General features: G+C 36.5%; 3 protein-coding genes and 1 long non-coding RNA gene across 4 annotated transcripts in view; 2 read left to right on the forward strand and 2 right to left on the reverse strand.

Annotated features, from left to right (window-relative positions):
- Positions 1-148: 148 nt before the first annotated feature.
- On the reverse strand, positions 149-10,178 carry LOC117988951 (serine protease persephone-like). The gene is made up of 10 exons (XM_034976243.2): positions 9,759-10,178; positions 9,590-9,668; positions 8,601-8,734; positions 7,743-7,775; positions 7,254-7,345; positions 5,465-5,574; positions 4,165-4,308; positions 3,352-3,467; positions 2,543-2,700; positions 149-1,753 (listed from the first exon to the last, which is right to left on the reverse strand). The coding sequence occupies exons 1-10, from the start codon at positions 9,820-9,822 to the stop codon at positions 1,583-1,585; spliced, it is 1,101 nt and encodes a 366-aa protein (XP_034832134.1). The 5' UTR covers positions 9,823-10,178; the 3' UTR covers positions 149-1,582.
- Positions 10,179-12,310: 2,132 nt separating this feature from the next.
- LOC138403297 (uncharacterized) lies at positions 12,311-12,467 on the forward strand. The gene is made up of 2 exons (XR_011237585.1): positions 12,311-12,355; positions 12,399-12,467. It is a non-coding gene; the product is annotated as an uncharacterized lncRNA (long non-coding RNA).
- Positions 12,468-12,552: 85 nt separating this feature from the next.
- Positions 12,553-15,848, reverse strand: LOC117988966 (myb-like protein X). The gene is made up of 2 exons (XM_069503475.1): positions 15,572-15,848; positions 12,553-15,219 (listed from the first exon to the last, which is right to left on the reverse strand). Exon 2 carries the CDS (start codon positions 15,214-15,216, stop codon positions 12,553-12,555), a length of 2,664 nt encoding a protein of 887 aa, XP_069359576.1. The 5' UTR covers positions 15,217-15,219; positions 15,572-15,848.
- Positions 15,849-16,895: 1,047 nt separating this feature from the next.
- Positions 16,896-23,351, forward strand: part of LOC117989042 (NFX1-type zinc finger-containing protein 1-like) — a 28,934-nt gene continuing 22,478 nt past the window's right edge. Inside the window, exons 1-5 of the mRNA XM_069503281.1 lie at positions 16,896-17,048; positions 18,554-18,622; positions 19,355-19,513; positions 19,972-20,639; positions 21,778-22,003. Of these exons, the coding sequence (XP_069359382.1) occupies positions 18,577-18,622; positions 19,355-19,513; positions 19,972-20,639; positions 21,778-22,003 (1,099 nt within the window). The 5' untranslated portion in view covers positions 16,896-17,048; positions 18,554-18,576. The remainder of the gene's footprint in view (positions 17,049-18,553; positions 18,623-19,354; positions 19,514-19,971; positions 20,640-21,777; positions 22,004-23,351) is intronic.

The following is a 23,351-nucleotide window of genomic DNA, read 5'->3' on the forward strand; positions in this document are numbered from 1 at the left end:
CATACAGTCAGGTTTGGGAATTGGGATATTGTAGGAAAAACCAGGTACGGGAAAAACTCTAAATTAAAAAAATTGTAATCTACTAAATACCTGGGTTTTTTACCATCAAACTTCTGGTACTTGTAAATGGGATAAATAAAATACAAAATAAATAAATAAAAATATTTATTTTTGAATCACAACACTAGAGAGCTTTTTGATTATGTTTATATTGACTAGTAAAAGTGTACCTATTGAAATAACTACTTGTACATAATATATATTAGGAAACGTATTATTTATTAATTCATAATTTCGTACTTATAAAAATGTTCAATAAAATATATAAAAATATCATGTATCCTACAGATATAGGCAGATATATTTTTAAATTACAAAGGCAGTATAAAATGTAGCTTCTTACAAAAAATATAATAAAACTACAGCACATTTGGATACGTCAATAAAACGTACACACTTTACGTTGATCCCACAGCCAAGGGAGTTCTGTGTTTCGCGTCCTCTATGGCTTGCACTAAATTTTTCGATTGTAAAGCCTGACAAGAAATATAAAAAACTTGCTCTGGGGGCGCTACTAGTATATGGTCTATCTACGGTCTATGTGGTCTTGTTTAGATTAGTTCCACGGGATTTCCGCAATATAGGGAGGTGTTTTATTTTACTGTGGTCAGGCTTTAACAGTTTGACCAGTACCAATTTTGACAGCGATACGCTGAACTCTACCCCTTTAATACGAAAATTTTAAATTATCACATTGCAACAACTGCAATTCTTATGAATGTTTGAATTTATGGTCAATTGAAAATCATTCCGAACCAGTGGTAGATGCATTTGACAATTCAAAAGGGCTTGTAAAAGTTTGATTGAATAAAAATGGTTTTTATTCTATTAGCCAATAATGAGATTGTAAGAGGATTGAAATCATTTGAAGCTACAGTGGTAATAATTGTCAAATTACGATGATGTTAAATTAAACCATTTTAGGCTGAACGTTGGCAGTGAGATCAAAGCCTATTTTTTACCTCGTCCGAATTCTAATATGATGAAATTGTGCCTAATTCTGTTGTTCGCAATCTCTAAACAAAACTAAATTGACAGGTCTATACTCTATCCGCGTAATGAAGTTAATATAGCTCTCTCTGTTTGGCTCTATCTTTTGTATGGGTACGTAACAGAGAGAGCGCTATACTAACTTATTCGCGGAGTGAAATTAACATACATACTTTCTCTGTTTTTGTATAAGATTAAGTAGAGAGAGCGCTATATTAACTTCATTCCGCAGATAGGGCATGGACTCGCCGGCAATGTATTTCACGATTCTACAAAGTCCTTTGTTAGAAATTAGGTTAATGGCACGAGGGATAAAAACGAAAACAGCCGAGTTTCGCGTCCCGTGGGGTAATTTGTTAAGGGCATTTGTACATTTATATTTGAATCGTATTCATATTCGTAAAAATACGATTCGAAGTAGTCGTCATACAAAATGTATATACGCTTATAGGCACTCACTTGAATCGAATCTGACGATTTAGTGCACGATTGAACGATTGAGTGCACAAACGCCCTAAGGGTTCGGTAAAGTCTAGGTCCGGTTGGGCCACACCACGCTCTCGATCCAGTCGAGGTAGCGCGACACGCGCGTGTACACGCCGGGCACGGGCGAGCCGCACCCGCGTCCGAACGACGTCACTGCCACCAGCCGGAACTGCCCGTCGCTGGCCGTCAGCCCTTGTAGTGGCCCGCCCGAGTCCCCCTATAGAGAACAAACAGTGCTTTTTTACCCGACTGTGTCGAAGACCAAATGGAGGGTTCCCGCCGTCCACACGTAACAGTTCAAACTATTTTGATTTTTGACCGTACACTGAATAAAAAAGCTAGACTAAAGTATTGTGTAACCGCGTGTGAGATAGCGATAGCACGACGTAACGATGAATAACACGACAATTACCATTGTTTAGTAGTCAATATTTGTATTAACCGATCAACAACATTAGTATTAAACGTTTTTTATGTGAAAACAAGTAATTAATAACTAATGAGAAATACAATGATGCCACGAATTCTCTAAGTTTGTTTTGCAACTAAAGTTGTATTCCTTGAAAAAAATCGGTTACACGATAAGGGACAAAAAATAGGTTAGCTGCGTCTCTTATCACATTAGTAACTTTATCTGTGCTCTCTTTTTAGTGTGAATGAGAAAGCAAACGTTCCTTTGTCTAGATTTTTTACTCCGTCTAGGTTTTTGACAAATTATACGCCATTAGATTCAATTTTTGAGATTTGCTCTTCGATACCACCGTCACATTCGCCTTCAGCTGCGCGATTGCGGGAGAATGACAGCTGCAATGTCACGATCGTAATCATCTCTGATTGGTTAACGCCCGCTCAGTATTGGCTACAATGCATTGTTGCAACAAGAATAGCACAAATTCAGCCAATCAGAACAATTGAGATTGTAATAATGATTGATGCAAGTTTTAGACAATCGCCCTACAGGAGGGCCGCATGCTGAAGGTCGCCTGAAACATCAAGTAAGGAGTACCTGGCAAGTGTCGTGCAGGCCCAGGGGGTCGCCGGCGCAGATCTGCTCGTCGGAGATGCCCTGCGGCAACTTGCGCCAGTTGGTGTACGACTCGCCACACTTGCTCTTCGACACCACTGTCACATTCGCCTTCAGAAGTATTGTACTCTTAATGTCCCCTGTAATATAACCACAGCATAAACCAAGGAGTACCTCGTAGCTTTAGTTTTAAGTTTACGGTATTAATTATCACCATTACATCTTTATTTTACAAATTTAACAATATTGACAGTCAAAAAGTGTACAAAGAAAAAAAATTACGAAATGACTAACTAAAAAACCCGACCGCTAATAAATAGCAATAGAGAAAGACAGAGCCAGCGCGTGCAAGACCTTCGTTATTTTATAAAAGCTGAAAGTTTCTCTGCGTTGTCCCCAACACTGGGAGGAACGTTTGTTTGGATCATGGTGGCCTTGGGAAGTAACAGGTAATAAAGGTGTTAAAAAAATCTTACGTCAAAGTATAAACCTAATTTTTTTTCTTCGGAGTAGTACCTATTCGGAATCATGTCGTGGGCATCCCCACCAGAAACGCTTAAAAGTATAATAAAAAAATAAAAAATTTGGAGTCAAATTCCCAATTCTGGAAAATGAAAAGCTTCCATGGGATTTCTCGTCATCATCATCATCATCATGATCTACCTCTATCTATCACCTACGATTAGGAGGAGGAAGTCCTAACCATTAGGCTATCAAAGCTTCTGGGATCTCTAAAAATCGAAAGTGACAGGAGGTTGTTAGCCAAAAGCCAGTGTAATGGCATAACTCACGAGTTGTACTGGTTTTGCCCCAACCAGTAATGGTGAGAGGTATCTTGGGGTCGTCATCCACAGTGTACAGGCAGATGGCGTTCAAATATACTGAAAACTGCACGGGCTGCTCCAACCTATAACAATAAAATACATTTATGTGGGGTCAGCAACAAAGCTAGGTGTGCACCCGCCAGTACAAGCGACTATGGACATGTGCATACCTTAGCTTTGTTGCTGACTGTACTTGCAAGAGAAGTGAAAATTCTTTAGTTTTATTCAAAAAATATTTCTGCATCTTGGATTTAATAATGAATGTAACTTTCATAATCAGGACCCCGAGAAACTTTGATGAAACCCATATATATTTTTGTTGTCAGTTGAAAATTCTAAATATGTCCACCATTTTAAATTTGATATTAGGTATGTGCGAAGCATGTTTGCATCAAATTAATGCAAATTCATAGCGCGCGGCGCGAGTAACTCTGTAATCATCAGGGCACACTTGCAGAGTTGAGTCCAAGCAGCCTTCTAGCAATTGAAACTGAGTTTTATTGACTTTGACATACAGTTTAAATTAGAGTGAAGGAGACCAAAATATATAACAGACGATTATTTTGTTCGGTAAGTCACGGGCTTCCACATTATTGAAGAAAATATTAGGATTAGGTATACTTTTATTATAAACATAAATAAACTTTTATTATAAAAGTACCTAATTTACCTACCTAGTTGAGTACATAGTACATTATTGCACGGCGCGAGTTAGATCCGTACATTACCCGTTACGTTACTTAAATGCCGATTTAAGTCACACAGTACTAAAACACCTACTTCAACAAGGCTAAGTCGTCGTATTTAGTGCGTCTCTTGTAGTCCGGGTGTGTTATGATCTCCACTATTCTCACGTCGGTCTCACTGTTGAACTGCCTGTCGCCGAGCTCTATCACACCCATACGGGCTATCGTAGGAGTCACTCTGTAAGACACAAATACCCATTAGAGCTAGCGCGCACTGCCGTAAAGGGGAATGCCAGGTGCCCACACATGAAACTATATGGAATCAACAGTTATATAATTGGTAAAAATTTGGATTTAAAAAAGAGAGGGTTTCAATGTTGCCAATTATTTTAATTTTTTATTTTCCATTGGATCGATTTTCAAATTGGGTTTTGTCAATTTTGTACAAATATTATAACCTTTTTTTTACAATAAGAATATGATAGGCACTTTTGGGCCAAATTTCGGCATTCCCTTTTCCGTACATAGTCAAGGTTTTACTGTAGTTCAGACTTTTACAGCAGTATAGCCTCGCCGCGCCTCGAAAAATTACAATCATATTTTGAATTTTGTCCAGCCTTACTTACAATCCTGTAGTAGCCCAGCGAGTATATGGCTAAAATAAGCCTAGTGATACACAAATGATTTAAAACTTATTTCGTGGTTGAACAACATTAATTATGTTGTAGATAACAGGTACATACCACGATTAATTTAATGATTTTGATTTATCAATATTTCATCTCTCGCAGCACTGCAGTCCTGTTGTGACCACGATTCATGCAATTGAGTCAAAATATTGGCAAATCAAAATCATCAAATTAATCGTGGTATCTACAATATTTTATATATAAAAATCAAAGTCCTGACTGACTGACATATATATCAACGCACAGCCTAAACCGCTGGTCCTAGAGACATGAAATTTTGAATGTGTGTTCTTTGTAAAGAGTAGGTATCCACTAAGACACCCCATCCACCCCTAAGTGGGTTAAATTGAGGCTGAAAGTTTGTATGAAAGTCCGCCATTTTTCAAGTTATTTGCATGAAAATTGGTATATGGGTTTTCGGTCACAAATGAAGAAGTACGTGTTCCAGGATTTTTGGAAATTCAACCCCCACCTAAATTTTCTAAATTATACCCGAGCGAAGCCGGGGCGTGTCAGCTAGTATAACATATGATCCTATACATGTTAGGGCGTTTGTGCATCCGTGTTCGGTTCGTATCCATGATTCAAATACGTACAATCCGTCATACAAATACGTACATTCGATCCGTATTTTTTTCAATCACGCATGAGTGCACAAACGCCCTTAGTCTAACGTATTGGCCCAAATGTTGACGTTTTACGTACCGATCCAATGTGTCAACACAGTGAGCTGCCGTAAGTATATAAGAATCCGAGAGTAAAGAGCCGCCGCATTGAAAATCATATCCGTCCGACCGGTCGTATCCTAGAGCTACCTGTAATTTAAAAAAAAAATTGTTACCTATGCTCGCATATGTCCAACCAAATGTCAATGGTTGGGTCAATGCATTCAGATAATAAGGACACTGTTTTCACATTGACCTAAATACTTGCATTCTATCATATCCAATAACGAAAAAGAAACCGCATTCAAATCGGTCAAGGCAGAAGTAGGTATAGGTACATACGGACTTGGATACATATATGTAGCATGCGACAGGTCGAGATGGCAATCAGGGTATGGGGCAGGGGGCACACACCCGCACGTCACCCTTGCTATCTCGCACCAAGTTATCGCGGGGGCTGTGCCACCCGGATTGCCATCTCGACCTGTCACGTACTATACATACAGGTCGAAATAAGAACCTCTTGTTTTTGTATTTTTGAAGTTAGATAAAAATCCGACAAGTGGCTCTACATTTTGCACCCGCGTATTTGCCAAAATTTTGGGGCAACGTGTACAAGGCCCAATACAGAGGCTGCTTTACAAACGCTTTCATAAAAGCGTAGGTATGTAACTAAACTTAAATATTTTATTTAGAGGAATTTACATTAGGTATTTTATGGTATTTACGAGCAAATCCATTATTAAGGAAGGACTAACCTTCGTATAAGTACCTACCGAAATAACTGTCTTATGATAAAACTGAGAAACGTACTTACGGGATTTTACAATGTTAGAATAGAACCTGAATAAACGAAACCTGTTTTACGGGAAATATATTGACTCACGAACGAGGTGTAAAAACCCGAATCCATTTTACCTAACGGTTAGTCTTCTAGGAACCCGTTCCTCATGGTACTGTTTGAAAGGCCATAAATAATATTTTTCATTGTACTAAGATCAACATAGAATTAAACCTACCTACTAAGAATTATATATATATATATAATTCGTGGTTAATGTTAAAAGTTTGTAATGTAGGTATCTTATTGTTAACACAACCGGAGACTTACGTAATGCTGTAAATGCCTATAATTGATGATTGTAGTAGGACTGGAATTGTTTGTGACATGTTTTTAATATTTGTGAATGTTGTTACAATTTATCTTTGGCATATCTAATAAAATAAAATAAAAAATAAAATAAAAAATAAAGAACGTCAACTAGGTATGTAGGGGTAAATCCATATTCCATAAGCGAAAGACGTACACATTGGGGCCGATTCTCTTGTACACAATCTCTAAACTAAACAAAATTAACGGGTCTAAATCTAGTGCTATCCTTTTCCGCAAGCAACATTATGAAAGGGATAGCCAGAGATTTAAACGTGTCATCTTAGTTTAGTTTAGAGTTTGTGTATAACGGAATTAGCCACACTGTCTGTCTACTTGCTAGCTTTTCACTGCCATCTGTTTTACTGATTTAGACATAATTTGTGTGCAGGGATAGCTTGCATCACGGAAAAGGATAGGCTATTTTTGTCCTGGAAAATGAGTTTCCACAGGATTCTTATAAACCTAAATCCATGTGGATGAAGTCACGGGCATCATCTATTTAGTACAAAGATAGCTTGCATCCAAAGTCACAGGCATCATCTAGTAATTATAATATTCTACAACACAGACTAAAATAACAATTGAGAGATAACCAGGACTGTGAAGGTTATCTCTATCATTAAATTATGGACGATTAATAAAACAAATATTGTTATAAAGGAAAAAAAGCACATACCATATGTGGGAATTCCCCAAGTGACGCTGATTCACCGCCTATTATATGTAAACCTAGAGGTGGTATGGTGGTCTCGACAATTTTCTGGCATTCTGAAATTAATTATTATTATTTTAAGCAACAGTAAGAAACCAAATTAATTTTATAAATGCGAGTAAATATAATGATTTTAAGATTATTTCGTGGTTTAACGACCCATGCTATTGGGTTGAAATATCGACAAATAAAATTATCAAATTAATCGTGTATATATTGCCTATGACAGCTTGTCACAAACATAGTTTACATCCTGGGGATGGACAAAAGCTATATTTTATTCTGAGATAACAACTTAACAACTGGTTCCTACAGCATTTTTAAAAACTTGAATCCATTCACATGAATAAAAAGAGCTAAGTTATAAATAAATATTTTAATAAACACAGTAGGTAACTATTTAATTATTAGTGACTAGCAAAATATGAAGTTTGGAAAAACATGAAAACTCACCTCTATCAGCTACTCTTGATAATCTTGTATCTCCTGAAAATAAAACCATATTTATGAGGATAAAACTTGAAAGGATTTTTAACTTAGGCAATAGTATACATACTGCAATAATGTATTCAAACTCACAAATGGAAAAATTTCTGCCATGTAGTGATTATTGATATCTTAGGCTATGCATACTAATCAATACTAATATTATAAACTAGCTGATGCCCGCGACTTCGTCCGCGTGGATTTACGTTTTTCAAAATCCCGCGGGAACTTTTCCAGGATAAAAAGTAGCCTACTTCACTCTCCAGGTTTTTAACTATATCCATTCCAAATTTCAGCCAAATCCGTCCAGTAGTATTTGCGTGATTGAGTAACAACCAAACATCCACACTTTCGCATTTATAATATTAGTATGGATTAGGATAGCACAGGTATACAAAAGATTTTAAAAGTATTTAAAATGTCTTAAAATAAGAAAGAACCAAATATCTCTACCAGTTTAAGTTTACATTTTACAGGCAGTTTTATACAGACACTTTATGCTTATAAAATTTAAAAAGGTTTAAATCAGTTTGTACTGCATTAAGCTTGCAAGACGGTCAAGCAAATTGACGTCAAGCATGTAGTTTTGTTTTGCTTGATAGAGCAGCTTAAGCCAGCATACAGATTTTTTCTCATTTCTTGAACACTGTCCCAACATCGCATTAAGCAAAAATATAAAATAGCTTCAATTACCGTCAAGCACATAAATACTTGACTCAAGCATCAAGCAAACTTTTTAAACGGTCCAAATGCTTGGCTCAAGCAAATATTCGTGCTTGACATCACGCCCTTGACCGTCCCCGATGCCCTTAGCATGGTACCTACCAAATTTATCCTGTCCAATGGTACCAGTGTTTGGTTTTGGTGGTTGGGTGTATTTATTTGGACAGCATACTATTTCAACCATGCCACTAAAGCCACATCTACTAAATGGATGAGTTTCTGTTTTTTGGATGTAACTGTATAAAAAAATATAGACCAAAATTAAACAGAATAATATAAATATGTATTTCAGCATTAATATTGATTGATCATTTAAGATGATGGATCATCCTAATGGGTAGTTACGTAATCCATATAGTTTTCTGTATTATTTTATTCTACTGTAATCAGTACCCTTATTATAAATGCGAAAGTGTGTTTGTTTGTTGGTTTGTCCTTCAATCACGTCGCAACGGTGCAACGGATTGACGTGATTTGCATGGGTATAGATAAAGACCTGGAGAGTGACATATAGGCTACTTTTTATCCCAGAAAATCAAAGAGTTCCCACGGGATTTTTGAAAAACCTAATTCCACGCGGACGAAGTCGCAGGCATCAGCTAGTAAGTAATAATAACATGATGATTATTACTTACTAGCTGAATGCCCGCGACTCTGTACGCGTCGATTTAGGTTTTTAATAATCCCGCGAAAGCTCATTGATTTCGTGGGATAAAAAGTAGCCTATGTCACTCTCTAGGTCATTAACTATATCCATGCAAAAAATCACGTCGATCCGTTGCTCCGTTGCGACGTGATTAAAGGACAAACCAACAAACCAATAAACCAACAAATCAACAAACACATTTTCGCATTTATAATATGGGTACTGATTACAGAAGAAAGAGAAACAAAAACTTTAATTTGTAAGTTTCATCTCAACAAGTGGTACGTGTAGCTTTCATTATCTAATTTAACAAATCCCCTCGACGGAAGCCGTTCACCAAACTGGTCTGAGTTGGTACTACGTCAAGATGAGATTTCTGGTATATTATGTCTCATATAATGTGTAAAAAATTCGTAAAAATAAGTATAGCATTTAATTTACTAACTTGATAGCAACTTCACAATCTGTCACCAGTTTACATCTTCCCTTCGATATTTCTTCAGTAGGAGCGCAATCATCACCAACTAAAATGAAATAAGGGCATAAATAACTGACTTTTGAAGTAGAAAACAGTTAATATTGTTATTATATTATCACATACTATAAATCTTTACCTTCTCCAGCAATTATAACTTTGAATATTAATAAGTTGCATATTATAACAAGATTATGCCACATGATGTTTTAAGTTCCCACTTATTGATTTTTCACGGTTCGATTTTCCTCAATCAACACAAAATTTAAACGAGGTATTCTTCGATGGAACCGGTTTAACTGGTAGTATAGTAAATTAAATATCTAAATAATAATAAGTCAAAAAGATTTTTATGACCTCTCTTTCAGTAAGTAAACAACAGCAACAATTATTATTAATATTGTCCGTCAGTCATCTATTCACAGCGTTTTGAGTTTAAATTCTTACTGACTCATTATAAATATGTAATTGATTCACAAATCACAAACACTGTTATTTTACTTTAAACTTCCAAAAAAAGCGGTAAAGACTATCATATTAGTATATTTATCTATGAAGACTATACCTATTCTATTGGTAATAATTGGTGTCTCTCACGAAAATTTTTGCTCTTTTGATTCTTCTTCTTTTCTTGTCTATGGCTCTATGTACTGCGGTTTTGTTGTCCGCAATAATTCCGCCAATGTCAATTCAGTGGAGAGAACCAAAAAGTATTATTATGGAACTATATTAACTCTTGTATACATAATATATTCGGTAATAAATTAAATTATTTTTCAATTTTTAGTGTTTGTGTATCGAAGTCGGTTTTTATTTTTTAATCTAGTAAGTCCATCGACATAGGAATACACCACGAAGTAGTACTTAGAAATTCTTTGAGTAAGTCTGTGCTTTTTATATTGGCTTGCAGCCAATCAGATCGAACAGCAAGCTTTGGTAAGGATGATACACGCGACTTCGTCCGCGTGTATTTAGGTTTTTGAAAATCCTGGGAACTGTTCAATTTTCCGGGATAAAAAGAAACCTATGTCCTTCCCCGGTATGCAAACTATCTCTGTACCAAATTTCGTTAAAATCAGTTGAACGGTTGAGTCGTGAAAAGCTAGCAGACAGACAGACAGACAGACATATAGACATACAGACAGACAGACACTTTTTCGCGTTTATAATATTAGTATGGATCTACGGCAAGCATACACAAACACCCATCTACACGCTTGCCAGTGCTTGTTGTTTGCTGTTTGTCGCAAGCGTCTGGTGACATCATTAGTGTAATTCCCCTAAACCATAGACACATTTTTTTAAACGATATCCAATGTTGCTATAATTACCTAAATTAATTTACCCTTTAAAATGGGTAAATAGCACAGTTCTATCTTAAAATAGTTCTATCTTCAATGTCTGGAACTCCTATCATTTACCGCAGCTAATCGTGTGGAGAGAGCTCTCAGTCTGATCTTGACACCAACATCAGCTGTTAATCTATTAGGCCTAGTTTGGTGCTAAGCATTTTCGAATAAATCATGGCTGCTGAATTCATTAATGGAATCCTTATGGAATCATTTTGGTACCATTTAGAAGAAAACAACTGGTAAAATGTTGTTTTTTTTAGGGTTCCGTACCGTCAAATCTGGCAACTTTGCCACTTTACACAAGTGTTGACAAGTCGTAGTGCATTTTGAACCAGAACGCTTTATGAACCATTAAAATATGAATGTTGCGACAGACAGTATATATATATCAGAGTGTATAAATAAAATTGATTTTTTAAAAAAATACGTGTATCAAGATTATCAATATCGAAAACAAAACTGGCAAAGATACCTATACCATATGGCAACATTGCCTATTCGATTTTGCTTTCTAAAAATTTGTACGTTGTGTTTACAATATTAGTACAGAATATTAAATAGTAACGATACAATAGTTTAGGCATTTGATCCTCAAGATATGTTTATTATGAAATAAACCACAGAGGGAGTGGCAAAGTTGATCACCCATTTAAGAAAATTTCATAGAAAGTCAGTGAATGTGGTCAGGGTTGACACAATTGAAAAAAATATTTATGTAAGTATTTATTGAATTTGTAACATACGAGTAATCAGGTACATAAACATAAGTACTCAAGAGAAACATATAATTAAAAATATTATCAAAAACGAATCATGAAAAACTCTTTAATAACATTATTATCAAAATAAATAAATAAACTGTAGTGTGTAAAAGTTAAATACTACTACACTGTGTGTGTAGTAGTATTTAACTTTATGTTTTTTTACTTTAGGGCATTTTTTAACGATTACTAGATAAATTTTATTCGACAGACAGCAAGATTTTAATTTGTCTAATTTAAATGTCAAATAAACGGTCAGTTATGAATCTGAAAGATTCTAAAAGATCTAAAAAATATTATCTGACCCTTTATTTAACAGTTAAGGCATTAATTACACGAATTAAAATGTTATTGTTTTATTACTGTTTTTCAATCGCCAGATAACTGTTATTATTCAATAACAGTTATCTGGCTATTGAAAAACAGCGTTAAGAGAATCCTGCACGCTCACTAGTGCCACTAATTAAAAAAAGTCATAGCTGGAAAATGACGGAAAAAATTTAAATTCTGCCAAGGCCACGACCTCGTGAAGACAATAAAGGATTTTTTGGCCATACGCTTAAATTTAAATAGTAACTGTTTAATAATATTGGTAATTATAGCAAAAAATGGCCACTTTTAGCGTTAAACACCAGTATAACTAAATAATTACTGTTTACATGTTAGCGTATGGACCTAAAAATCCTTTATTGTCTTTGTGAGGTGGTGGCTTCAAAAGAATTTCAATATTTTCCTTCATTTTCTAAAACACACAAAATTCTAAAAAAATTGTAAAAAAAAAACAAATCAAATGATAAATTCTAAACCGTAAATAAAAACCTTAGAAATAATGATCATCGCATTCCTCAATGAAGTATTCGCGGTTTTCCTTCACCGAATGTAACTTAACAGCTTTAACAATAGATGAAGACGGTACGACATCACGATCTCTTTTGCAAACGATAAATCTTAAATTGGGCTTTTTAACAGTTTTTAAAAAATTTATTGAATAATATGTTTCTCTTTGTTGTACATCTACTTTTTCTATGAATCCTACAAAATATTTCCAGTTATTGCGGATATAGTATCTAACTAAAACGCTTCTTTGTTCTTCATAAATTGAGTTTTGATTTTCATTTTCGTATATTTCTGAGATGACACCTTCTTCTTTATGATTATTATTATCAGTCTTTTCATTTTTGCACAGATCAAGATTTTCAGCTATTTTATCTTCTGAAACAAAGTTCACATCCATATATTTACTGTCCTGATCATAAGTTTTTTCTTTTATTTTAAATTGGTCCATATTCAGGTTCTCACTTTCATTATCAGTCTTTTCCTTTATTCCAATTTCGTTCATTTCCAAGATCACACTTCCTTCTTCTTTTCGTTCATTTGAATTTTCATTTTCTATTGTTTTAATTTCGTCCATATCTGAGTTATCAATTGTTTTAGTTTTTTCATTTAGATTCATTTCTGCTTCTTCTATGTTCAATAATATACCTTGTTTCTTTTTATCTTTATCAGTCTTTTTGTTTTCTATATTAGTTTCATCTATCTTCAAATGATCATTCTGTATTTCAAGTAAATCAGTCTCTTTGTTTTCATACTGTTCAATTTCATCAATATAAAATTCTTGAAATTTTTCCTTTTCAGTTTCTACATCAAAAGAAAGTTCCATATCACCTATATCTGGCAATGTTGTACTAATATGATAATCAGTCTCATATTTTTTACTGTGTTTTAAAATGGTACATAAAGCTATGTCTTCATCTTCAGACATAATGATTTCTTCATCTGAGGTATCTCGTAGTGAATAATTATCTTCATTTTCCTCGTCACTATCATAATTATTATCTTTTGGTTTTTTTGTTTGAGTTTGTTTTCTTTTTGGAATTTTCCTTTTGACCACATTACAGGTCCCGGAAGTAGATGGTACTGGATTTTCATACGGATTTATATTTTCCGTTTCCTTCTTTTTCAGAGAGAGCTTAGATTTTGCATCAATTCTTTTTAAATCGAGTGAGCTACATTGTTTCACATCAATATAAGCTTGGTTTTCTGGTAAAAATCGAACATCTGATAAAATTGTTACATGTTTTTCATTAGTTTTTGGTTCATTTGACTTTTTAGTTGCTGTTTTTTGTCTTGTTTTTGTTCCACACATAAGTTTTTCTGCATCTTGAGATGAAATGGAGCATCCGGGTTCTAATTTCATTTTTTTGTTCGCTGTTGTTTTCTTAAGGGGATCTGGGGCTTTGGTTTTTTTCAAAAAATCAAGAAGTGCTGTGTCTATTTTGTATTTTATTTCTTCTTCATAATCTGGCAGTTTCCTAAGGACTTTTTGAGGGTTAAATGGAACGATGCCCGTGGCCTTAAAACCTGATTTAATGTTATCTTTATTACACGTTTGGATTTCTGCCAGTAACTCCTTCAGCAATATAGGAAAGTGAGTTTTATTTATTTGAGCCTCGGATGGATTTTTTATTTTATAGTCTGTTAAGATTCTTCGCCAGATTTTTTTTAGAGGTCCAAAATAGGCTACGTCTAATGGCTGTGTTATATGGGTACTGTTCGCTGGTAAAAAAGCAAATCGTATATCGTGCTTTTCGCAAAGTCTTAAAATAGTCACATTCAGATGGCTCGACAAATTGTCGCCAATAATAACTTTGGGTCCATCAAACTTAGTAGCCCATGGAATGACGACACACCTGAACCAATCTTCAAAAACTGTAGCATCGAACCAACCTGACTTGGTTCTATTAAATCTGGCTTCTGGTGGCCCTCCGACGCACCATGCAGACCACAAATGTTCGGATTTGTATACTGTGTAAAGAGGTAATAAAGACCCATCTGCACTCGCTGCAAACATTATTGAAATATTGCCTTTTGAGTGATTTAATATTCTTTCGGGATATTTAATTTTGCGTTTGAAAATACATTTTGTTGAACCCGGATTGTCGGACAAGTTAGTTTCGTCGTAATTCAAGATATTTTGTGGAGGGACGTTTATTAGTGTGCCTTCAAGATTACTGAAATAATTTGTAAATTCAACTACAGTTTTCTCTGCTCGTGCTTTCTTAATGTTTTGAACTGCTCGCTCCGTCAGTGCATCCTTGTGTCTTCTTAAAAAATGTCTAACCCACCATTTACCTGGTATTTTACCGGAAAATAGGCAAGAGCGACGATTTTTATTCAGATATTCAAATATCACTATGCGTAGATCTAGTCGTGATAATGGGGAACCAAAATCGGCAGCGGCTATCAAAACATCCACGATGTCCTTTTCCTCGGAGTCACTCAGGCGCAACTGAGCACCTGGAGATTTCATATGGAGTCCCTTCACTTTATTCTCTATCGTACGTCGAGGTATAAGAAATCTTTTTTCAGCTTCCAATGAAGTTATATTCTTTTTTTTTACAAGATCTACTGCTAAGTCTAGCATTTCCTGGGTGTAGTTTTTATAGTTTCTCGATCCTAGTTTTCGGCGACTATGACGAATCATTTCCTAAAAAATAAATAAAAATAAATATTAATCTACAACTGCTAATATCCTTGTGTTTGTATTAATACTTATTATGAGAGAGTGAGGTCCTATGGAATAGGTTCACTAGGTACATAAGTTAAACTAGCACGTAAAGGTTTAAAAAGTGTCTTATCAAAAATGAAATTTTTACTTTTTGTTTGTGTCAACCCTAGGCCGTTACAAAATATGGCAAAGTTGCCCTCTCATATTGGCCGGCATGGTCTAGTAACTTTACCAATAAAATTATGAGGCATAATTCAAACACTACGGCATTTACAGGGTAATCAATCCATTCCTTACAATAAACAATAACAATAATCAAAAACTTACGTACCCAGATCTGATGTTTACAATCGAAAATATTAAAAGTTCTTGAGCACTGAGTTTTAAGGTTATGTGTGTGACGAATTTTGAATACGAACTAGTAAAAAATGGCTGCATTGGTGTTGCCTTATTCAAAATAGTGTTGCCAAATGATAATCGTATTTTTCCCTAAAATTAGTCACAACACTAGAAAATATACGTGGTCTGTGGTATTAAAGGATTTTCATAAGCACTCTGCTGGTGGTAAAGTCAGTAACCCTTGGCAAAGTTGCCAGATTTGACGGTACCTCAAAAGGAAAAACGGAGCCCTTATAGGATCACTTTGTTGTCTGTCTGTCTGTCGGTCTGTCAAGAAACCTACAGGGTAACTACTTATGAAAGGCAGGTAGGTAGGTCTTATAGCAGACATTAGGGAAAAATCTGAAAACCGTGAAATCGTGGTGACATGACACAAAATTAAATTAAATTGTGGTCATGAACCAATATTGCTATTTTCAACTTTCAAAGTAAGATTACTATACTAATTAGTGGGGTATGATATGAAAGGGCTTTATTTGTACATTCTAAAACAGATTTTTATTTATTTTTAGGCATAACAGTTTTTGATTTATATCGTGCAAAATGTCGAAAAAAAACATTTGTAGTACGGAACCATCAGTGCGCGAGTATGACTCGCACTTGGCCAGTTTTTCTTTTTTGACATGAGTTTTTGACAATTTTAAATGTAAAAATTCATAGCTCTTGCACTGTGTGATGTGATGTATTCACGGTTTTCAGATTTTTCACTTTACTTGTACTATAAGACCTACCTACCAAATTTCATGATCCTAGGTCAACGGGAAGTACCCTATACGTTTTTAGGACAGACTCGACAGACACACGGATAGACAGACAACAACGTGATCCTTCCAAAGGGTTCCTTTTTTCCTTTCGAGGTAGGAACGGAACCCTAAAAATATCCAAAAACGTTCTACAGAAAGAAAAAAAAAATAAAGACCACTGACGTATTAAAATTATATCATTAAAAATTCAAATCTCCTAAACTACAAAAAATTGCTGAACATAATAATAATAGGTATATTGTAGGGGTGATTTGGATAACCCTTTGTATAAGTTATAAAAAAAATTCTTTTAGACATCCACTCCGGCCACTCTGTATAAAAAATGCAAATGGGCATGTCCCTCAGCAATAAGGAATACGATGCATAAAAAGGCGAGTCTACCTGAATTTTGCCGGAAAAACTTGTAATTATTATGAACTAATAGGGTAAATTTAAAATAGCATTGCAATACTGCAACGACGGTGACATTTATACTTTTCGGGGCTTTTCGTATTGATGAAAGCCAATGAAAGCTGATGCAATATGCAATAAACCACGGAACAGAAAGAACAGCAATAAACACTACAAAACGGCCATTCTCATTGTATTTCTACCTTGTTGAAATGTTGTGAAAATAATACCAGTGCAGTGTGTTATATTGTTATTGTGAGTATACCATAGAAATAAGCCTAGAAAAGTAATGATTTATTAATATTCTTTCAATGCTTTAATGGCCTCATTGTTCTGACGTGAACAATCTCAAATAGGTACTTACTTAAATACTTACCTTTTTTGTAACTTTTCTTCTACAATATATTTTAAAGTGGGTCAGTAATGAATAAGTTCTAAGTAGTACCTACCCGCGATCGAGCCCGGTTATGCGACTTTCATTAAATTGGTTTTATCCCTGAATTCCTGCAGAAACAAGGATAAAACCATGATAAAACCTGTAAACTCAACTTGCATTCATCGAGATATTATAATGCTTCTATTGTTATTGCAAGAATAAGTAAGTATAGTCCGCGACAGGTTGTCCGCCCCCGCACGTCACCCGGCTCGCCCGCACCGGGTTAGTGCGGGACGTACCCTCCCCGATTGCCATTTCGACCTCTCGCGGACTATACTTGTACGTAAAGTTGGACAACCGACAAGCATCGAATTATTTTAATTTTCATAATTCGATGTGGACAAGGTTTAAATAAGCCCATTCGAAATAATAAAGTTGATAACATCAAGTAGGTACAATGAAGTCTGTGGTCTTTCGAGATAACATAAATAGTAGGTACTAATTTAATTATATACTAAACAGTGTGACTAGTGTACCTATTGATCGCACCGCCGGAAATAGGCCGCGTATGAGAATACGATCAATAGGTACGGAACCCTAAAGACGGTCTCGCGTTTTTAGGGACCCTATTACCTACTAACACTTTGCGGACAGACTGACGGAAAACGAAGTTATAGTAATAGGGACCTGTTGGTCTGTCTGTCAGCGGGCTGTATCTCGTGAACCATAATAGGTAGAGAGCTGAAATTTTCACAGAATGTGTATTTCTATTGCCACTATAACATCAATAAAGAATTTCAAAATTACCGCCATGAAAAGATTAGAAAGTTATTTATTTACCGACCGGACCGACCGAGTCGGACTAGCACTTGTGACTTGACTGATTTTTTATCGTTAATTTGATTTAGGTAAGTATTATACCTAAATACTTATTTCAATTTTTTCCCCCAACGTTCCACAACCTAATGCTTACTGTTGGTTAGATTAGAGGGGGCTGGGGCGGGATCGGGGCCCAGACTCTCAACTCCTCTTCCCTCTCCTTTCTTCTACTAAGAAGAGTACAGCCTGAATACAAATAGCCCATAATGAAATCTAATCACTCTAACTCCAAGAAAATCTTGTCTGTCCTACTCCTACCCTAGAATGTTTCTTATAAAGCTTGAAGCCAGAAAATATGCCAGAATATATATAATACCCAAGGGATGCCTTATATGACTCCTTTTGGGCTTGGCTTCTTCTATTAAGGAGATTCTCCTTAGGAGAAGCCCCTTGTATTATAAAATTATTTTAAAAATCCATTTGGAAGGTACCTTTAGGTAGGGTCTTATTATAGCTAGTGAGCTGTGCTAGTGAGTAGGTATATCAACCTAATTTTTTTTTACAGAAAGTGAAGGGAATAATATAAAAATGGATGAAGAACAGAATGGAGATGGAGAAAATGGGCCAGGACGAGGTAAAAAATTAACATCTAAAACATCATCATCATCATCAAGCAATAGACGTCCACTGCTGGACATAGGTCTCTTGAAGGGACTTCCACACGCCACGGTCTTGCGCCACCTGGATCCAGCGGCTCCCTGCGACTCGTCTGATGTCGTCCGTCCACCTAGTGGGGGGTCTTCCAACGCTGCGTCTTCCGGTGCGAGGTCGCCATTCCAGCACCTTGGGACCCCAACGTCTATCGGTTGTACGAACTATGTGCCCTGCCTATTGCCACTTCAGCTTCGACACTACATCTAAATATATAAAAGGAAAAGGTGACTGACTGACTGAGTGAATTATCTATCAATGCACAGCTCAAACTACTGATCGGGCTGAAATTTGGCATGCAGGTAGCTATTATGACGTAGGCATACGCTAAGAAAGGATTTTTCAAACTTTAACCTCCTAAAGGGGTGAAATAGGAGTTTGAATATTGTGTAGTCCACGCGGACGAAGTCGTGAGTATAAGCTAGTATAGATATAAGTACAGATGTGGCTTTGTCTCTTTCTAGTTGATTTGCTTTGCTATTGCTCACTAGCCCTCTAACAAATAAACCTGCAATAGCGGTGGAATAGTTATACTCTGTTTTGTCTTTTTCCTTCAAATGTCAAATTACTGATGACAGAGAAAGACAAAACAGAGTATAACTATTCCACCGCTATTCCAGGTTTATTTGTTAGAGGGTTAATGTATTGTTTGCAGGTCCGCACAGAGGTAGAGGGAGAGCTAGGAACCGCGGCGGTGGTAGAAACCAGAGAAATCAGTCTTTAAGCGCTCGAAACATGCAACACAATACCAACAGAGTAATGAATCGTGTTGCTTCGGAACAGTCGTTAGCACCATTGATTCCTCCATTCCTGGGTATGTATTAATACCTACTTCTTATTTACCCAAGTTATAATTCGGTTTTCAAAATTGCCTAACATTCATATATGTAAATCATAATATACTTATCAATCAATACATTCGACATAAACAACTACCCGTTTCTTAGGGAATCTTAGTTCGGGGGCCAGCAATATAAAACAGACACTAATGTTTGTCTGTTTTGTACTAATTTTAAATATTTGTTTTTTTTACTTTAATCTATTTAACTAATTAGGTACAAGTTATATTTTTCATTATTGATGCTTGTACTTACTCATATTCGAGCGTAAGCACAGGGGATCCTAGTTTGAGGGCCAGGAACTTTGCTTGTTATTACCATGGTATAGTACTTAGTGTAACTACCAGTATAACCTTGTAACTTTTATGAAATAAAGATTTATTATTCTTACAAACGTAGCGATCAAATAGTACTTACTTATTGCATCTTTCAGCTATGCCCTACCAGATGGGACAGCAACCGCAACGTCATAACACAAATCGGGCCAATAACAACAATCGTGCTAGGTCGATGGTAAGACGTGAACATCATAACAACTATAGCGAACCTCAGAATCATAATCGTCCAAAGAAGCCAACTAACATGGGTTTTATAATGTTACAAAATCTCGCCAAATCAGAAAGCAAGGAAATCATTTCTCAAATTAACGATAAGAGGGAGGCGTTCATGAATCTATTACAGTCGCCCATAGAGAGGCTGGATGTATTTGCTCTGGTTTTGGAACTGTTGGCAAAGGTTTGCCAGTCATCATTTGATCAACTGAAGCTAACGATACTTTTGGACGTATGCAATTCGCCATTTATAATCAGCTTGCGAAACTATATGATGGATCTGCCGTACGCAGAGCGCAAGCCTGCTAACAACATGTACTGGAAAAATCCTAATGAATTTTGGGTCAATTTCTTAACGTTTTGTGAATGCATAACCACCTTATCCCCATCTATAGCCTTAGCGAAATGCAGGTCTCTCATAGATGGAACTTCGAAACTATGTTTGGAAGCACTTGGCGAAAGACACGATTATAAGTTACCTGAGCATTGTGATTTGATGCTAATAAAATTGCGCGATGCTTTAACAACACATGAAAAAGAGAAAACTGATGTAAGTAAGATCGAAACATTCAGAATTACCTAATCTAATATCTGTTACAGTCTCTTTTGCTATCAAAACTTTTTTAACCAATGAGTATTTTAAGTTTTATTTTATTTTACTTTTAACTATCGTCGTCAGCCTAAACGAGGTTTGACTGTTTTTCTGCTATTTAAGATAGTTGTGACCTGTTGTGACTGAAACAAATTAACTAAAAGTCAATATTAATTTATGATACTGATACAAATACTTTGACAGTTAAAACTATTTTTTACCAATATTTTTAGTCAATATACTACTTTTGACCACTGTCATTAGTCAAAACGAGTTTTGACTTTTTTGCAGTTAAAAGTAGTTTTGGCCGTCTAAGAATTATAACTGTTATGAGAATGATAGGTACTGATAGGAATCTAGCATTGTAACAATCTAATTACAGTGCATAGATACTTAACACTCATCAACACTCATCAAGCATACCTATACAATTAATTATTATTATATGTATATTTGATACTTACTCAACACAATATTATCGTAATACTCACGGATGTACCGTTACAAAATAGCATGCAAATTGCATAGTTTAAGTTAAGGCATTAGGTATGTTTTTACAGTTCCGTACCCGAAGTGTGCCAACGGGACCCTATTATCTACGCTGTCCATCTGTCCATCCATCCCTCCGTCCGTCCGTTCGGTTATTTGAAAGAAAGAAAAGACGTTTATTTACAAAACTGTGCCACACATCACATCTTAAAACTAAGAGCTGGTATTTCTTGTACGATGGTACGGAACCCTTGTTATGCGAGTCCGACTCGCACTTGACCTATTTTTTTTTATTTTACGTATCATCATCATCAACCAATAGACGTCCACTGCTGGACATAGGTCTCTTGTAGGGACTTCCACACGCCACGGTCTTGCGTCGCCTGGATCCAGCGGCTCCCTGAGACTCGTCTGATGTCGTCCGTCCACCTAGTGGGGGGTCTTCCAACGCTGCGACTTCCGGTGTGAGGTCGCCATTCCAGCACCTTGGGACCCCAACGTCTATCGGTTGTACGAACTATGTGCCCTGCCCATTGCCACTTCAGCTTCGCAACCCGTTGAGCTATGTCGGTTACTCTACTTACGTATATTGTTACTAAATCAACAGACAGGAGAGCAGCGCAAAAAGCTCAACGTAGACGATGAAGAACAGGAACCACCCGAGAGTTTTAGACAACTCAGTGTCGTGCCTAGACGAGGCGATCTGATCGAGGAGCGTCCATACCTTCGGTCGAATGTCGTGAAGGGCGGATATCGTGACGTCGAACACTACTTGGACGTGCAGTTCAGGCTGTTCCGTGAAGATTGCTTCGGCCCTCTCCGTGACGGGATACGTAAGTCATCTAATGAACTGGGCCTTCATTTTCGATAATTATCATCATAGTGTCTGCCAATCTGCACTTGGCTAGCTTGGTCTCCTCTTTCTGAGAGGAGGCCCGTGCTCAGTAGTGAGCCGGCGCTGTGCTGTTGATGATGACGATCATGCGAAAACCTTCACTATCTAGCAGCTGTTCTTAATTTCTCGTACAGGCCCTATAAGTACGTAAATAAACCCCTCTATATCGTCCAATCATTCATTACTACTAGTACCTTCTTGCTTTTAACTACTACTCGTAAAACTTAGACACAAAAGTGGGGGATTTCCCGTCGTGACTCGTGAGTACAATACGGCTGGTTCTCTTGTACACAATCTCTAAACTAAACTAAATTAACATGTATAAATCTAGTGCTATCCTTTTCCGCAAGCAACATTATGAAAGGGATAGCAATAGATTTAGACATGCTATTTTAGTTTAGTTTAGAGATTCTGTACAACGGAATTAGGCACATTATCCATATACAGGTAGGTAGGTATCTACAGCAGCGCGCAGTCCGACTCGCTTGGTTACGTGACCCGAGACACAGTAATATAATATGATAACATTACCGTGCCCGAGATGCGGGGATCGCGAGAGCTGCCAACGGCACCCGATACCCTTTGATTTTATAAGAGAGAGTGCACCGAACCAGTGGTAAATTAAACTACCTGACGACAAAAGCACTTGTAAAAGTTTACTTGAATAAAAATATATTCTAAAAAGAGAGGGTTGTAAAAAGATACGAGTTTACCAGATAAAAAGAGAGGCGTTTGTTAAACTTAGGCTACAGTGCTGGTGAGCTGAAATGCACTTAATTGCGTCGTAACAAGCTTATTTTCAAACGGTTTTGTATCTTTCTGTAGCTGTATAACTTACTTTCAGTAACTTACTGGAAGTTACTCGTACCTATAGTACGCTACAGTACAGGTCGAGATGGCAATCGGGGTGGGGACGCCCCGCACACCCGCACAGCCCCCACGCTAACAGTGCTGGTGTGATGAACGTACCCCCACGTCATATCCCGATTGTCATCTTGACCTGTCGCGAACTATACTATAAAGTTTTCTGTGCCTATAGTGAGGATCAAACTTTATTAGCGGCTGTGATTCACAAATCTCAGCGCAATGTCATGTTTTGGGTGACTGATATTATATTTTCCATCACTGCCTTTCTGTACCGTACCTGTGAAGACCTATCACAGAACTTCTCAGCCACCAAGAGTGGATCGAATTATATACAGCGGTAAGTGTCACGTTAAAATGGTCTGTGGCAGTGTGGACGACAGTGGCGAGGATGTGTCATAGATATTATGATTGTACTGCAG

Source organism: Maniola hyperantus, chromosome 15 (genome assembly GCF_902806685.2).
Source record: "Maniola hyperantus chromosome 15, iAphHyp1.2, whole genome shotgun sequence".
NCBI lineage: Eukaryota > Metazoa > Arthropoda > Insecta > Lepidoptera > Nymphalidae > Maniola > Maniola hyperantus.

Coding starts and splice junctions, on each gene's coding strand:
- LOC117988951 (XM_034976243.2), bottom strand. CDS start 9,822: ATGTGGCATAATCTTGTTATAATATGCAACTTATTAATATTCAAAGTT. Junction 9,669..9,758: donor AGTTATAATTGCTGGAGAAG/GTAAAGATTTAT, acceptor ATTTCATTTTAG/TTGGTGATGATTGCGCTCCT. Junction 7,346..7,742: donor ATCAAGAGTAGCTGATAGAG/GTGAGTTTTCAT, acceptor AATTAATTTCAG/AATGCCAGAAAATTGTCGAG.
- LOC117988966 (XM_069503475.1), bottom strand. CDS start 15,216: ATGATTCGTCATAGTCGCCGAAAACTAGGATCGAGAAACTATAAAAAC.